The sequence below is a fragment of the Pyxicephalus adspersus genome, chromosome 9 (genome assembly GCF_032062135.1).
Source record: "Pyxicephalus adspersus chromosome 9, UCB_Pads_2.0, whole genome shotgun sequence".
Taxonomy (NCBI): domain Eukaryota; kingdom Metazoa; phylum Chordata; class Amphibia; order Anura; family Pyxicephalidae; genus Pyxicephalus; species Pyxicephalus adspersus.
Genome location: NC_092866.1, coordinates 21,132,025 through 21,149,257, shown reverse-complemented (window position 1 = coordinate 21,149,257; position 17,233 = coordinate 21,132,025). Strand labels below are relative to the sequence as shown.

The 17,233-nt window shown below is 37.6% G+C and overlaps 1 protein-coding gene across 1 annotated transcript in view; it reads right to left on the bottom strand.

The window, feature by feature from the left end:
• Positions 1–1,744: 1,744 nt before the first annotated feature.
• The window catches only part of LOC140338619 (V-type proton ATPase subunit d 1), a 48,305-nt gene continuing 32,816 nt past the window's right edge, over positions 1,745–17,233 (bottom strand). The window contains exons 3-8 of the mRNA XM_072422901.1: positions 15,680–15,858; positions 12,766–12,845; positions 11,797–11,874; positions 10,157–10,333; positions 9,399–9,476; positions 1,745–4,163 (exon numbers count right to left, since the gene is read on the bottom strand). Of these exons, the coding sequence (XP_072279002.1) occupies positions 4,002–4,163; positions 9,399–9,476; positions 10,157–10,333; positions 11,797–11,874; positions 12,766–12,845; positions 15,680–15,858 (754 nt within the window). The 3' untranslated portion in view covers positions 1,745–4,001. The remainder of the gene's footprint in view (positions 4,164–9,398; positions 9,477–10,156; positions 10,334–11,796; positions 11,875–12,765; positions 12,846–15,679; positions 15,859–17,233) is intronic.

Genomic DNA, 17,233 nt, shown 5'->3' with positions numbered 1-17,233 from the left:
AACCTGGATACAACATAGACCTTCTATGCTAAAGACCTGGGTTATACATTATAATACCTAATTTTCAGGTTACAAGTTCAATCTTCCTGATACAAATAGTAGTTGTAGACATAAAAAGCAACTTGTGATTGTGAGTCCTATGGCCCGACCCGTTTTGCCAGTAAGGCTTCTTCAGGGGATTGTTGGGATCACAGAAATGGACAAATAATAACGATAATGCAATCATTGTGCTTTGAAAGAAAGGGGTACCTGGGGAATAACCATGCCAGAGTACCCTCAAAGATCATAGTAAGAGACTGTGGGTGAATGATAATTTTCAGCAGTATTGGTTACTTGAATAAATCTGAGTTTTGATTGGTATGATGGTGTGGGTAGAAGATAGTTGAATAGAAAATATTAATTTGTTGGTGTCATTGGTGGATTAAAGTAACCGTTTCCCCTAAGAAATGTTAGAGGTTTGGCGTGAGAAAGGGTGAGACGCCAGCAGCTGGTCTGAGGGGCTTAGACTGCCAAAAAGCCTGCCTTTTCTTTCCTCTCTTTACTTGTATACAAACGGTTTTCTATGTTTTTTTATTCTTTATCATGAATCTTGCTGTGAGAAATACTGTACTAAATGAGCACAAGTTTAGGCAGCAGTGATCTCCAATCTATGACTGTCTCTTGAGGTATGAACCCATTCTTCAACAACTCCTAAAGCATGTCTGAAGTCTCTGACTATCCACTTTATATCATCTGGAGCATTTTACAGCTTTCTATGAGTTTTATGTGACCCCCTTTGTTGATCACAGGGGCTACACCTGAGGCCCCCTATGTAAAGTAAGTTGACCACTACTGTTATATGGTTTTTGACAAACTGCAGAAGCCGTGATCTCTGGCAGTCTCAAGTAACAGTTCGCCAGTCTATGACTGCCTCCTGAGGCATTTACCCATTCTCCAACTAAAACATGTCTGGAGTCCCTAAACATTTCCTGCACAATGTTTGCAGTCTCTGATATCCCCTGTATAATGCCTGCAGTCCTTGACAACTTGCAGTAGCATTGCATGGATACATTTTCTGTGCAGTCCTTTGTCACTTGCAGGGCTGATGTAGAGGTCAACCTATATAAAGCAAGTTGGCCACCACAAATTTTCCTTAAGGTTTCGGTCAACCCGCGTATTTGAAAATATGTAAAAAAAAAAAACTCAAGAAACTAGCTACCATAGCACAATTATTACTGAATCTTATATTTAAACACAAAGGCACTAATGTGTTATAGGTTAACCCTACAAAGGAGTGTAGAATGAACAAAACAGCCAAATGCAGGTTTTGTTAACTTTTTCCAGATATCAAGATCTGTTCATTGCACTTCCCTACTGCTACGAATAGAACAAATGTTGTTTCTTATTTACTCTTTCTGACTCACAAAGTTTTAAAAAGAATCAAAGAACATACAGCAGCTGAACGGTCAGCATATTTTCAAGGGAGCTCTGGGAACTTTCTTTGTCGTTTCATATTTTTCTAGCCATCCTTAAAACACAAAAGACTTAAATATTAAAAAGAATTAAATATTTCACAGCACAGAAGTTTTTTTATATTGACCTTTCACGTATATGGGTTGCTGTGCTATAAGTAAAGCTGCATGGGGAGTCAGCACAGCTCAGACCTACTAGCACAGCTACAAAAGGGATATGAAAAATCTTTTAAATCAAGACGAAGTAAATCAGAATATTAGAAGTAAATGACAATGCCAGTACAGCATACATATTCAGTTATTCATTTTATTACCATATACATAAAGATATATATTTATTTATACAGTGTCATAATTTTAGGCAAACTCCATCCACTTACATAAAGAATTTATAGTAAAACATATGAATTGCACAATTACAGAAAATCATTCAACAGTTTTTTCAAGAAATATCTATTCCTTAACACTGACAAAAAAAAGTTTCAAATGTCACTCTGGAGGTGGCCAGCCAGGGAATGAGATCACATAATGGGACACTAAAACATGGCTGTATATAGGAGATTAAATCACAGCCCTTCAGGCAATCAGGGTCATGTCATTTCTTAAACATGTAAAGTAGATGTACAGTAAACATATGCTAGTGAGATAAAAGAGGCAACACACATTATTAACGTAGTTGCCAGAAACAAAAAGCAATTGGTGCTTTTGTAGGCTGCAATGAATGGACCTCCAGCAAGCTCTCACTTATAGAGAATGCTGGGAATTTTACCTCCTCTGCAACTGGGGTCGCCCTGTGGGTAAGATTTGTTTATTCTGCCACTTTACAGCCTGGAAGTTACAGCACATCAGTCCATGCGCCAATAAAAAGTGGTTTTAGTTGTAAGGTCCTAAAGTCTAAGTCGGTACATTTTTGCCAACTCCTGGTACCCAAGAGTGGCTTCGGACTCCACAGTCCAGTGATACAATTTATATTTGGCTGGGAGTGACATTTTGATTTGTGTAAACCACCTTGTATGATACAGTGATAAAGTTACAACATAACACAAGAAATATGTTCCTATTCTAAAAAGGACCACAATGAACAAGCTCTAGGATGAAAATCATTTATACCAAGTTTACATCCTCTGCAAGTCTTCTTCATCTGAGAACATTCACGTGCTCATAGTTCATTGCTAACTTCTCCCCTGGTTTTTTATTGCAGTACTGTGCTGTGTCAGATGTGAGAACGGTGATGATTCACGGACAGCGTAGGTGAATAAAATAAAAAGAAACCTGCCCTAACAACATGTTTAATTTTTATGTAGGTAGAAAGTTAAGACTAAAAGAGAACTATTCTAAAGCGATCCCCATGGGGTGGTGTATGGTGATAGCGCAATCCTGATCTGTGCTGCTTCTGCCCAATAAGGTGGTAGAGGTCAGGAAATAAGGCAGACTTCATTCTGGTCCCAATGCTGTAATCATAAATGCATTCAGCTACATCACAAATAACGCTTCCTCCCTGGAAGCGGCATCAGCTCCATTTTATACATGTAGCCTTGCAGAGAGATCAGGCTGCACCAGTGTTGACAACACTCCTTAGGTTAGTAAACTAACTTGTTAATAGAAAACTTTCACTTTTTTTTTGAGTTTTCCTTAATAAATCTGAATAGAAGCAGTCAGAAATAGTAAGAGGTCGATGCAAGAGAATAAATTCGCACATCTGTAAAGCACACACAGTACCACAATATACTATAACTGCATATTACTCATTTCTTAGGAAGGTTAAATGAGAACCCCACATTTACTATTCACATCATGAATTGTACAATACCTGGACATCAATTCACAATTAAGGTTTCTAATTAGAACATAGTTTTGAGGTATGGGAAGAGCTATTGTTGTCTGAATTTAGATTTCCTGCAATAAATCTCAAATTTCGTACAAATACAAGGACAAACAGGGAATAAAAGAAAACAGCTTTTTATATTGCTGTGAAATTATTGTTTTTGGTTTACAGGAATGTTCTTCTTAACACTCTTTAAAAACCAATAACCATAAAAGGCTAGGTGCCTATGCCATGGAATATCATACAGATCAGAATTATATGTAAATGTTTTGGAAATCTACATTAATAATGTATACCATATATACATATAGTTATCATTGGTGCAGATAATATTTTGTACTTATTCCTATATTCTGTTACACCTAAAATGACAGAAAACCAGGAAATACCAGTACATTCAAAGCAAATAAATACCATGTTAAATAAATCAGGTTTTGTACAGGTACTGGTACATTTCATAAAGAATTAGATATTCCACATATAGGACTAATGGCTATTTAATTCCTTCATAGCCAGATGGATGGCATTGCAGGAAATGAGTAGAACTACCTATGACTAACAGCTATAAATAAAACAAAACCTCCAGATGATCAGTTATATAAAGCCTCATGAATCCTAACATCAGATGTCACACCCAGTCCACAGATTTTTTTTAGCCTGTAAGGCAAAAGAAATGTTTGCAGGGAAGGGAGAGGTGGTTGATGAGATGTGGCAGGAATGCCCCTCTAGAAGATAGGAATATAGTTGTCAATCTTAGCTCGGTGCCTCTGGGCGATACACTCCGCAATCCATACAATATTACGGCACTCCTGCTCCTTTAGCTTTACAAAGGCATAAAATACCCCAAAGTGGAATTGGTTCAGAAAGGCCAGTTTATTTAACTTCACCTGTGAACATAGAGAAAAAAATGTAAGAATGTACAAAATATCATTAAAAAGAGTGAGAATTTTTGAGCAATACAATAAAATCCAAACTACATATATGAAATCTAGTGAATGAAAAGAGTGGTCCTGGGGAGGTAAAGCTAAGGAGGAAAGCGCTAAATTAGTGGCCCCCAACCTTTCTGACAGCAGGACCCGGTAACATTTTCCCACGGCCCGGTATATGTACAGCTTACACTACTCTGCTATTCTGCTGCTGGGAATGGCAGGGAAGTGTAAGCCTTACAAACATTGCTCTGCCATTCTCGGCTGCTCCTGTGTAAGGAGGGCCACCCGCCTTCCCGCTGGTCGCACTGCTACTGTCACAATGACTAGCTGCAGAGCAGTGTAAGAAGAGCCACTGGCACTGCCATTGTCTGTGTTCATGCTTCCTGTCCTCTGCCATCACCAATTCAACTGTATGGGGCAGTTAGGAACCATTTTTGCATATGGTTGTATGTTGTGTTTTAAGCCTTACATACATTGACCTGCCATTTTGCAGCTCCTGTGTAAGCAGTGTGAGGAGAGACGGTGGCGCTCCCACTGGTTGCGGTTCTGCTGTCACACTGTCTCTAGCTTTAGGGGCTGCTGGTGCTACCGCTGCTGGCACTTTTGCCTCCTGTCATTTGCATCCTCCAACTCCCCAGCCACAGATCGGCACCAGTTAGCTCGGGGATTGGGGAACACTGGGCTAAATGATGCTGGATTTTCCCAAGCCAAGGGACTATATATGATACGCCACAACTTTTAATGCACTCTTTGGGAAGCTCACAGTGTGCATTGACATCTGAAAAAAACATTTTGGTACAAGAAAGGAGCCTGTGTAATATGAAAGGTATGGCTGTAATATGGTTTTAATATATGTTTAATTATTATTTATGGATGTAGGTGAACACAAACTAAATATAATTCCGTTTCTTGAGTTAAATATAACAGATGAGACTGTGTCCAGAAAACAGCAAAATAGTTAGGCTACAGAGTTGCATGTGTCTGCAAAATAGTGAAATGCTGTACCCAAAAGTGAAGGTTCAGGCCTGCAACAGGATCAAGCGATTCTGCATGACACCTTGCAAGCTGCTTGTTCACTCACATTGCAGCGCTGGTTCCTAAGAAGAGTATTGCTCACTGTCGCCCCTATTCATTCTCTATGGGGCCGTTGTAAATGCTAGATGTAGCGTGAGGAAGTGGTAAACTCACCTCCAGTGTAAATAAAGCCGAATTGTCAACAGGAGATACTTTAAAATCTTTGCAGTTTATTAATTTACTTGGCTGTGAAATAATTCATTTATTAAAGCAATGCGCTTTTTCACCGTTTGTGCAGCAGTAGTTATGGCAGCTGCACAAAAAGGTTTAAGGACATTTACATTTTTGGTAGACAGGGAGTTAAACCACCTGTCATAGAATACCTTTTTGGGATTCAAATGGTGTGATCTGTGCACTTGAGTTTCAAAGTTTGCACATCTGCTGAATCTATTATCTGTTGGCTTTGTATATTCTATTGCATTGTTTAGAATGTGACAGGAGATGTTGGAACATCCAAGATTCACAAGTGCAGAAGTTTGCTGAGTACGACAATCATTGAGATAAGTCATAATTATCCATCCCTAAACATAGACCAATTTGTTAAAGGCAGATAAAACATGTTTTATTGTGCACATAAATATTTATCTACTGTTTAAAAAACTTTCCTCCGACTTGCTCTGGTTTTTGAAGAAATGAACACAAACAATGTGTGTATATCATGTTTTTGATCACGTAAAAACGGCACAGTTTAATTACAATGAAATTTGGCACAAACCCCAGGATCATATCAACCTGTTAATGTTTAATGCATAAAGACCGGTCTCTGTCAGCACTTTAATTAGCGGAAAGACACAATATCTACTTACTAGCAAAAACCAGTTCAAAGCCACTAAAATCTTGGCAAAGCAACTTCCCCCTTGGCATAATAGATTGCTATTTTATTGGGTGGAAGGGGTTTGGCATGGAATCAAGTTCATGGGGAGGATAAAAGCTTTCCGTTCTGTACATTAAATTTGCCATTTAAAGCACAACGTAAAGAACATCAGAAATCCAACAATGCGATTGTCTAGGAGGAACATGCTTATTTTAATGACTGCCGGGTGTCTTTCTGACTTGTTGCTAGGGGTTATTGTAGATTGCTTCCTGCTTTACCAAAAAGGGTCTGGAACTTTTATGAGCTTTGCTTTTTTAGATTTAGTGTGTCGTACATAGAAGGTGTAATTGCAGTCCTTTAACTACTTCCCTACCAGAGTTTTTATTTATTTTTAGGGCACATTTAAACATATATTTTAGATCCAAACGTTACTAAACCCACACCTACCATTATATAGTTTCTAAAACATAGAACCTTTAAAAAAAATAATATTAATGAAGTTGCAAATGTTCAATTTTTAAACCAGCCATCCTATAGATGTAATCACCCGTTGCACAGCGGCAAGATCACTAGTTTTCATCTGCTGCTACAATTTGAGACTGACTGGCCCCTAGCGGTGATTAACGGAAAGTGGGGGCATCCTTTGTTTCCATTCTAACCACATAGATAGGAAATATTCATGTTTTGTTCCCTGTAGTTCTAAACGAAAAGGTCTGATTAACATTATTTATATTTATTATGATATACTGATGGGTTGGGTGTTAAGGATAACCCTGATCTAAAAGACACATCTGTCAATAATAATGGTAGAGGTACATTTTTCACTGTGCTACAAACTTTCTAAGAGTTTTCCTTAATAAAGTATGCTAATTGAGTGTAAATAAAATTTCTGCTCAGTCTTTATTTACCTCCCATAAGTTATATGTCTGAAATGTGCATCACATATATAATCATAATATATAAACCCATTGGCTGTGTGTGTGTTTATATAAATATATATATTCTAAGTTGTGTTACAGGGTTACTATAGCACAGTCCTATTGAAGTCTATGGGTCTGTATTCTGCAGGTGTGACTAGGAGAACTGCAGCTGATGAAGCTTGGTGAGCATGCATTTGTGGACAGAAAAGGTGGGTCTGTTAAAGTCAGGAAAAAAAGGGCCAAAACACTATACTGCATTTTGTGAAAAAAGAGAAATATATCTAGAATACATTTTTCAGAGCCTGGGTGGCTACTGGCAGGTGAGATCCTGAGTGTTCTCATTCAAGTACTCTGTAGTGGCGAACACATAACAGATCACTTGATATTTTTTTTTTTAAAAGTGACACATGCAGCCATTTTCATTGTGTCCACAATGCCCCCTCATTTGAAAAAAAGTGGTGATTAGTTTCATAGAAACAAACACCTGGTCTCCATTTTCGCCTACAGAGTTTGCTACATTTAAAAGTGAACGCAATCTGAAAACGCTGGTAAACTATACAGATCACCAGTTCATTGATAAACTGCTGATTATTAATAAAAGTGTTTTTTGCTGAAATAATGGTACTTTGTTGACTTTCCTGTTGATTGTCAGGATTGTACATGGGTTTCTGATACTAGTTTCTCGTTGCAATCTTTTCAACAGATTTGGAAACACCTTCATTCTGTCCTATTTAAGTCTAAGTGAGCTAGTCTGATTCCCCAGTCATTTCTATAACTAGAAATTTTATATTACTGTGACCACAGAGTGTAGACTGGAGACTTTATATTATGTGACCATAAATAACAAACACCTTAAACCTTTTTTTTATAACGGAGTCACTCAAAAGAACCCTTTCATTCTTTTCTGAGCACTGCAAGGCTATCCAAGGAGATCTTATCACCTGTACAGGAAATGGACAGATCGTGAAAACGCAGTTAATGACTTAACTTTGAAATAACTAAAGCACAAACAAAACTGTTAGGTCATATTAACGGAATGAACCAGTGTGTGCTTGATGAGAATTGTCAGGTCATCAAAAAAGAAATAAATCTTGTAGCACAACAATGATCCAAAACACACTACCGAATCCACCACAGAATGACTTCAAAAGGTAAACTGGGCTAAGGGTGTACTTACTATTTCCACAGTATCCTATTGCATCTACTGTAGGCCAAATTTTCTTGTGATTTCTTAAAGTACATTACCTTTATCTGAAAGCACTGATTTCATTCAAAGCTAATAAAAAAAATCTATTTATATGATGTGTACAAACTACATGGCTGTGACTACATAATACCTAAACCACTATTAGGCAAAGTGAATAAATTCAGAGTTCTCTCCACACATAAATAATGTGATGTTTAATAGAACTGCTGCCTTGATGAAGGGAATTTATCATTCAGAAAATGTCTTCAATGAATGTTTTGATCATTGGAAAATCATATGATAGATATTGGGGGATCACTTCGCAAAAGTGCATAAAATCATTTCTGATGACTGAACAATCGTTTGAAATGATTGCTTGCTCCTAATCAGAACATAATTCTCTGGTATTGGTTTAGATTCAGAATAAAACAAAACTGCCTACTGAAGGCTCACCCATGTATTGAGCAATAGGTGTGCATTCTGGGTGAAACATTTTGAGAAAACACAGAACCTCATACAATAACCAACAAGCATAATGCACCGGATTAACAGAATGTACAGTTGGCAACAAAACAACGACCAAACCTAAACACTGTTTACATAGTAATCAGTGATGCTAAAAAACCTTTCCACAATGAATATAGCACAAACCTCCAGAGCCTGTCTAAAGTCATTTCACCGATTAAACCAGGCTGCATAGAGGTGTTAGAGTTCTGTGCCTACAGCAGAGTCAAGATTAAATCATAAAGGAGAGGTAATGAGCATGTATAGCCCCGAGAAGTCTTCCAGCAGATCCTGACCTTCATACATTGCAGGTGTTAAAGACAAACTGCTTACAAATGGTCAGAACGGACACATAATACTTGCAGGAAAAAAAAAAAAGCTGCAGTCAGCAAAGCTGCAGATGGATTATTTTATACCATGACAAAATGGAGTAATGACCAAAAAAATAAGTTTTCTTAGTAGAAAACCATATGAAAAAAGAGACATGATCTGAGGGCCAAGCACAGACATAGCTAAAAACGTTCATCTGGATCTCATCAGTTTCTTTGTGCACTTAATGAAGAATCAGAAAGAGGTTGGAGCATGGCTCTGCCAAAACTTAATGGGTCTACCTCACTAGACACAATGCTGCGTGAGCACAGCTGTGTGCTCCGAGGGGCAGGGTAGAGACATGGCTTTGCTCAGCATATACTTACCTCATGTTCAAAGAACCTGTCTTCCAAGGTTTTATCACCGGGATTGTTTCCTGCACCTTCAAACAGCAGTTTGTATTCCTAAAAAGAGGGGGAGAAAAAAAGGAGAAAAATTATGTGATTGTGAGAATTTTAGAATGTAGCTAGCCAATCAAAAAAGAGGTGAGAGAGAAAGGGCTAGCAGCTTACACAGTTAATATTGCATAGGCCACAAGCTAAGGGTGGTTAGGGTTTAAAATCCCTTGCAAAGCTAATTTATGGTAATCATAGGGATGAGTTTATTAATAAATAAGCCCACATAAAATAAATCTTCTGGACAGCATTGCCTGGCTGTAAGACCGAACTGAAACATGTCCTAGTACAGAAGTAGTTCCTGTACTGATGCACATAACTCAAATACCAACTACTGAATTTATCTACAATTAATGCAACTGGTTGTGCTTATTGTTAGAACAAATTCTAGAGTTTGGCTACTGTTCTGCTGACAGATGAAGGATCTATACTCCTAAAAAGTATCATCTCCTCCAAGATGATACTTAGGAGTGAAAACAGCTTCCCAAAATTTCCCAAACATAGCACGTAGTTTTGTTTGTGAATACAATTAATTCTTGGTGTTCACCTTTAGGTAGCTTACACTTAAATGAATGTAAATTTCCAAAAGCATGCTACAAGTTACTGCTCAGTTATAAAATAGCTTCAGCTGTTACAAATCATCAGATTGGAAATAGAAGTAGAAAGAGCAGACAGTAACATTTACTTACTGGGTAATAGTCCGCTACTGCTTTGACCTGCTCATAGTCATCAGCTCTCGCCAACTGGGCCAGGCCTTCAGGGTACAATTTCCCGCAGTGTGGGAACAGCTTGGCGCGGTCTTCTTTGGAAAGCTCGGTGCCAAATGAATTAATTGTGATTATAAATGCCCGGCGGTCAGCTTCAAACTAGAAACAATATAAAATATTGTGGTTTGAGGAAGGCGAGTCACATTTACAGCACTGAAATATGTGACATCTGTTTTCTAATAAAGGAAGCAATGATTGGCAAATGTAAACATAAGCCCCTCTCCCCCAGGTTATTAACGGATCATAAAAATGTGAGTATCTATGTGGACTTTTTTTTATTGTTTTCTTTACAGGTATATTATGCAACCATTTTTACAGCTAAAAGTGGCCCAAACCTTAAAAATTGTTACCACATTTATGTAAAAAATTATCACAGTGTACACAATAATACTAAGAACATTTATGTAAGACCCTTGCAAACATTGACTTGTGCAGTGTGTAAATGTTTTATGCATCCCTAAATGTTATAGTTTTACCATGTTCCAGCAAACCACCATTTAAAGCCCATGCACCTAATACAAACTGTCATCTATAGAGAGGAAACTGTGTAATTCAGAGTTGTGTTTGGTATACTCTGACACCATATTCACCCAGGTTCTGGGTTTACTGACGCAAGCTATAAAACATAGGTGAACATAAAGGTATCTAAGACTAAGCAGCTCATTGTCACCATCTACAACACAACCAAAATACAGGCCAAGCTGCCAGGGAGATATAGACTAAATGTGGACCTCAAAAAGTGAAAATTTGCTATCCTATTGTTACAGAAATCGTGAATATGCTTAAGCAGTTTAAATTCTTCTAAAAAATATCAATTTACTCCCTTTTATATGAGAGTGTCTGGGAATTCTAGGCATTGGTCAGACGTCATCTGGAAGTTTTGGGCTCCTGTTCACAAAAAGGACATTGTGGGATTGAAGAGAGTGCAGAGAAGGGCAACTAAACTAAGGGGGGATATGATCACCCTGTATAGATATGTAAATGGTCCATATAGGGAACTCTCTTCCCAATTATTCACTTTAAGGTCATTACACAGAACAAGAGGGCACTCTTTGCATCTGGAGAAAAATAAATTTAATCTCTATATAAGAAAGGGATTCTTCACTGTAAGGTCTGTAAAAATGTGGAATCGGCTCCCTTAGGAAGTAGTTTCAGCAACTACTATACATTGCTTTAGGATAAAGCTGGATTCTTGACATGAAGCACAGAATAAAACGGAGTATTAAAGCTTTAAAGTAAAGATAACAGTGACTGTTAATCCAGGGAACATCCGATTGCCTCATGGAATCAGGAAGGAATTTTTTCCTCCTGTTGGAGCAAATTGTACCAGGGGTTTTTTTTAAACCTTCCCTGGATCAACTATGTCCATAGGGTTTTATATATGGGATATGTAAGGAATTATGTAAATGAAAGACACGATAAGTCAGTAATTGGGGGAAAAGTAAGCTACAGGTAGGCAACACTAGTGACAAGCTTTTTCCCTCTGCTTGCTTTCCTGGACATAGCTTCCAGAGTTTATTTTCTCTAGTCACAAACTTTATTTATTTAGAGTGTACATATACCTCCAGGATGGGACACATGGCATCTGCAGTAGTTCCTCCTAATCCTTTGCAGAATTTGTAGAAGGATTCTAAATAGGCCTAAAAGTCAAACATAAAAGATGACATTAGAGACATTTTTTTACTGAAAAAAATACCATACACAGATATAGTTCAATCACTGAACGTGTATGATGCACAGCAAACACATTCAGATAAATAAAGACAATTTAACACTAAAGTGCCTTTGTATTTTAAATCTGGTTACACCTACCATAGGGATCTTACCATTTTGAAGTAAACATTTAAACCTTGTGTGAATATCTGCTTTTTGCTTGTGTATAGGCATAACTTTATTTCTGCATACTGTAACTAATATTGAGACTTTCATAATTAGGTACTCAGATGCAGCAATTACCACCCTCCTGGCACAACTTGCCTGGAGGGAATTTTAGAGGAGTTATTACCTACCTATGGAGGTTTGACATGGTTCCTAAAAAGTCCTTTAGTTTTACCCAGGAGTATGAAACATACCTTTATGAAGCTACCACTTTCTCAGAATAAAATATAACATTGTTTTATCTGAAAATACGAAACTGCACACTTAAACTACTGCCCTATATCCCTAATTTTAGCAGCCTTTGCCCGCATAGAAATTGTGGAAATCTAATATATAGATTTGCAGTTGCTTTTAAAGAGAATTATTTGTTCATGTTTAGCACTTTTATGTAAATAAGCAAGAAGAGTTTTCCCACTTGCATTTAAGTTCTTCTATCATCACACTATTCTTTAAATATTGAGAAACCTGTTGAGGAGAGACTACTGCACAATCTGTGTAAATATTAGCTTTTTATTTGATGATTGTTATGGTTCTTTTCTTAAACAGTGATGATACCTAGGATAATCAAGCAGGATTACACTTTAATCCACGTTCTTACAGCTACCTAAATATAATGCAAGTCTTTCTTTAGCCGAGGCCAACTCTTTACTTACCTTGTACAGAGTGTTCCTTATAATTTCAATGTTCATTTCATCAAGGTCTTGTTCTGATATGCAGTCTTGGAAGAATGCAGCTGAAAACACATTGTCAAAGTGAAGATTATGAATAACAGGCTATAAAAAGGCAAAAATCAAGGCAACCAATCTGGATTCATCTGGAACTCTTACCTTGTTTTAAGTTTAAATGTATCAATTGGTACAGCATTTTTAGAGCATTCCATAAGAATTATTTATATATTACTATATACCTGTAGTACTTAAAGTGTAAAGGGTGCAGTACTGCCACTGCCGAGGCGATCAAGAATGAATAGGAGCGCAGAGCCTCCAGGGATACCTAGGTCACGCAACCTGGGAGGCATTTGGCTGCTCCTTCTGCTCATGGCTGAGCATCTTGGGAATGCGCAGAAGGAGCGCTCTTTCATCAATTAAAAAAAATGTAAATCTCACGCATGCACAGAATTTTTTTCTCCAATCTACGTCACCCGATCTTGCGCCTGCATAGTGCTAGATCAGGTGAAGCAGGAAGAAGAACCCAGAAGAAAAGAGGGGAAGATGTCAGCGCCTGGTGCTCTTCCTGTGCCGGGCCGAAGACGGATACCAGGACGACGCGAGACCCGATGGAAGAAACCTACCAACAGATAGACTGCTCTGTGGGATTGATTTTTTTTAAGAATATACCTGTTAGCAGGAAATTGAAATTTCTAAGGCAGAAAGCATTCCTCCCATATTTTCCCAACATATCGTTTCCAGTTTAAATTTTTTAAGACTTGGGACCCGTGGATAGCCTACACTCAATATTAATCTTTCCGTAAGAACCCTTTAGTATATTTAAATCTTACGTTCTTTTCTGTTCTTGCCCTCTCCCAAATGCCCCCCCCCCACCCCTAAGTGGTACCCATGCCAGGTATTCATTTTCACCCTATACATATTGTTTTTGGTTCGAATATATTTAACTTCTTATTGAAGAAACTTTTCTGCATAATTGACAATGCCATAAATTATGTCTCTTTTCTGTTTGAATAGATGTCACACTATTCTTTTTCTGTTTATTTTGATGCCATATTTCGTTTTTTGGACTGTTGCTGCTCTCCTAAATAACTGTATAAATGTCATTTCAGTTTCATTGAGGTTTTGTTCTTTTGATTTGTCTTCAGCTGAAAATAAAATTTTAGTATCTGTTGTTACCGTATACAAGACGTTTTATTTTGTAAAAGGGCAGAATATTTGTTTTGTTATATCTTTACATATACCTTTTTTGTTTACAATACAACTACTATAATTTACTTTTTTGAAAATTTTTCAATAAAATCTTTGAACTACATATTGTTTCCTGTTGGCCACCTCCCATCACCCTCGGTCTGTCCTCTCTACCCATCTCCTATGTCACCTGGAGACGAGATCTGCCATCTTCTCTCTCTCCTCTGTAGAGCACTTCCTCTCTGGCCCTGGGATTTCCAAAGTCTACAGCCACACTTGCCCCTTCTTCTGGGCAGCCATCCAGAACCATGGGTCCCAGGCTGCACTGTTCCCCTCCTTTACTATCATTGGAGCAGTAGATATTGCCAATCCATTATTTTCTCCTACTGTTGTAGTGTATTGCGTTGTGAAGGAAAATTAGGAGCAGGAGGAAGAGGAGCGAGGACACAGACAGCAAAGCCTATGCTCCTCCGTTTGCCACTTTCTGTGGCCTCTTGGGGTGTCCCCTTACCAGTGACAGTGGACCCCAAGTTGGGAACCACCCCCCATATACATAGAAGACCCTTCTTAAAACTTATGCTAGCTCCAGAGCTGGTAATGGCAAACAGTTTTTAGGGCCTGTGTACAACTCCTATAAAAGAATAAGCAGGGAAATGCACCTACAATGAAACATGATGACACTCTGGTTTGTTCAGGAAAAAAGAGATCACATTAATACTTAAGGTGTAGGCAAACTAATAAACACACATTTAAAAATTAAAGATTTGTAAAATTTATGATGTGGAAAAAATGTAAAATTATAATTAACCAGTTTTCCAATCAAGACTATGATAGGGTCCTGATAGTTTCTATTTCTCCACTGCAGAAACATTTTTTTCAAAGACTGCTTTGCTTAAAAAAAAAAAAAAAAAACACAATAAAACAATAACAACAATAAAGTCATTTCTGCGCTCTCTTTAAATCAGCAAGCTCCATTTGGTATATTCATGGCTCTGCACGACATGGTAAAGTTTAACTGGCTTTAAGTGCTGTGCTTTTCTCTCTAAATCTGAATGCTATTATGCAGGGGATAGCAGGAAGCTAGTAAAAATGCTGGATGTCATTTAAAAATCAATTTAGGAATTTACATTGAGTATATAAATATTAAATGGGAGTTTTATATTTACTTTCTCTTACATGTAAAAAGAAATGACGTCCTGGATAGAGGTTCACGGTGAGTTTATTTTTATTGTATTTGAGCCGTACATAAAATTAAAAAAATAAACTTTTTTATATTTCCTAGGTGAATGTGGTAAAAGCACCCTAAATACAAACCAAACTGTAAATATATTCTTTACCTGTGATGCATGTTACAAAGCACAGCCACAGAAATACAAAGAAAATATTTATAAGGAATGCAACTTAATAGATAACTAATAACTAGGATGCAGGGTAAAAGACATGCTATGGTGTGAAATTCAAATTGGTTTTCCAAACACATTGTTCAAGACTCTTTTAGAATATTCTCTAAAGGCATTAAAATATAGGTTCCTCGTGTCTACTTGAAGCCCTTCCAAATGGTAGCATCATTTTGGTCATATCCCATTAAAGGTCACCCACCCCACCCCTTTATTTTAGTGTTTCTATTAGAATATATTTTTGATTAGGAAACAACTCATTCAGTTTTGTACATATATATGTGTTTATAACATAAATCTTGACTCATTCTTACCTAGAGGAGTGTCAACAAGAATGGCGTTGTACAATTCTGCAGGTGTCTGGGCGATGTTTACAGCTTCCATCTGCTCGAAGCTTCCCAAAGGATGGCATTTGGGCACAAGTTCAGAAATAGAGCGCTGGTGCAGGGTGCCAGTAATCAACAGGATTACATTGTCAATCATGTAGCTGTACCTATATGTGAAAAGAAAGAAAATGTGATTATAGAGTCTTCTCAACCATCAACTGACTTGATGGCAAGAGTTCTATTTATCTATTCACAACTGCCTAATATATGAAGGTGTAATAGTGAAGAACCATCCATACTGCCTACATGTTAATTACTTTTCCCTTGTCTGTCTGTACTCTATTTTTGAAATAAACAAAGAGCACCTGCAGATGTTCCCTTTCCTACACGAAGAACAATGTGGGGGTTTTAATGTAAAAGTGAACTAAAATTATGGTCAATAGTATTGGTAAGCCATAGGTGTTCTCGATTCTGGCTACACCGTCTATATACCCTATTCTTCTACTTAGTGCTTAGGGCAGATTTATGACAACAATCCAATGTAAGAGCTTCTATTAGTCAATAAGGAATGAATTGCTAAATGGTGGGATTGGACTTATCTAAAGCAGCCTGGAAACCAAGTCAAAGAATTTAGGGGATAAAGTAAACGGAGGTTAGACCTGGGGCCATAGACCTTAAAATCCAATTATTCAGACATACATATTATACACCAGGACCACCAGGAAATCTGTGAACACAGGAGAACATACAAACTCCATGCATACAAAGTTGTTCTGCTGAACATGGGAAACTGTAAACTATTAGTCAGCTCTCAGTAACAATAGAACTAAAAAAAACAAAACAATTATAAAACAAGCCAGAGCACAACCTACTTCTTCCTGCAAAAAGAAAGATTTAAATTACAGAGTCTGGAACGCAACCATGTGTATCGGAGGGTTTATTTTTCCATAAACATTTCGAGGGAACATTTGTGCTTGTTGACAATAAGCTGCAGACAAGGATAATATCCATTCCTAGAAGATAAGCTGAGCAGGCAAATATACAGACTAGGGAAGGAGGGGGTGTACCTGTCTGCACATTTATATCTGGGATGGTGAGAAAAGTCCTAAAATTAAACCGGGTGGGGGTGCTAATCAGTGAAATCGAAAACTGGGCTTACACTGGGCATACAATAATATTTTTATGCTTCTTCGAGCAAACAATCAATATTTTCCTGCAAAAAAATCTAATCTAATTACACCACGGATATCAAACTGATTTCAGCAAGATCATTCGGATTGCTTCCACCTCCTAGATTTCAACTGCTTGACGCAATTAGAGCTGTGCAGCTACTTATCACTCACCGGCTGGATTGAATATTGATAGGGAAAGTCCATTTTTTTTATTGGATCTATTATTAGGTCCCAATCTATTAGCAAATGTCCTGGTTTTAAAGATTTTCAATACATTCAGTATGTTTTTTTTTATTGAACAATTTGCAACTGCCGTGTGCCCTTTCCACCGTTCAGTCCAGTCACCACTTGCTTCAAAAGCCAGTCTTTC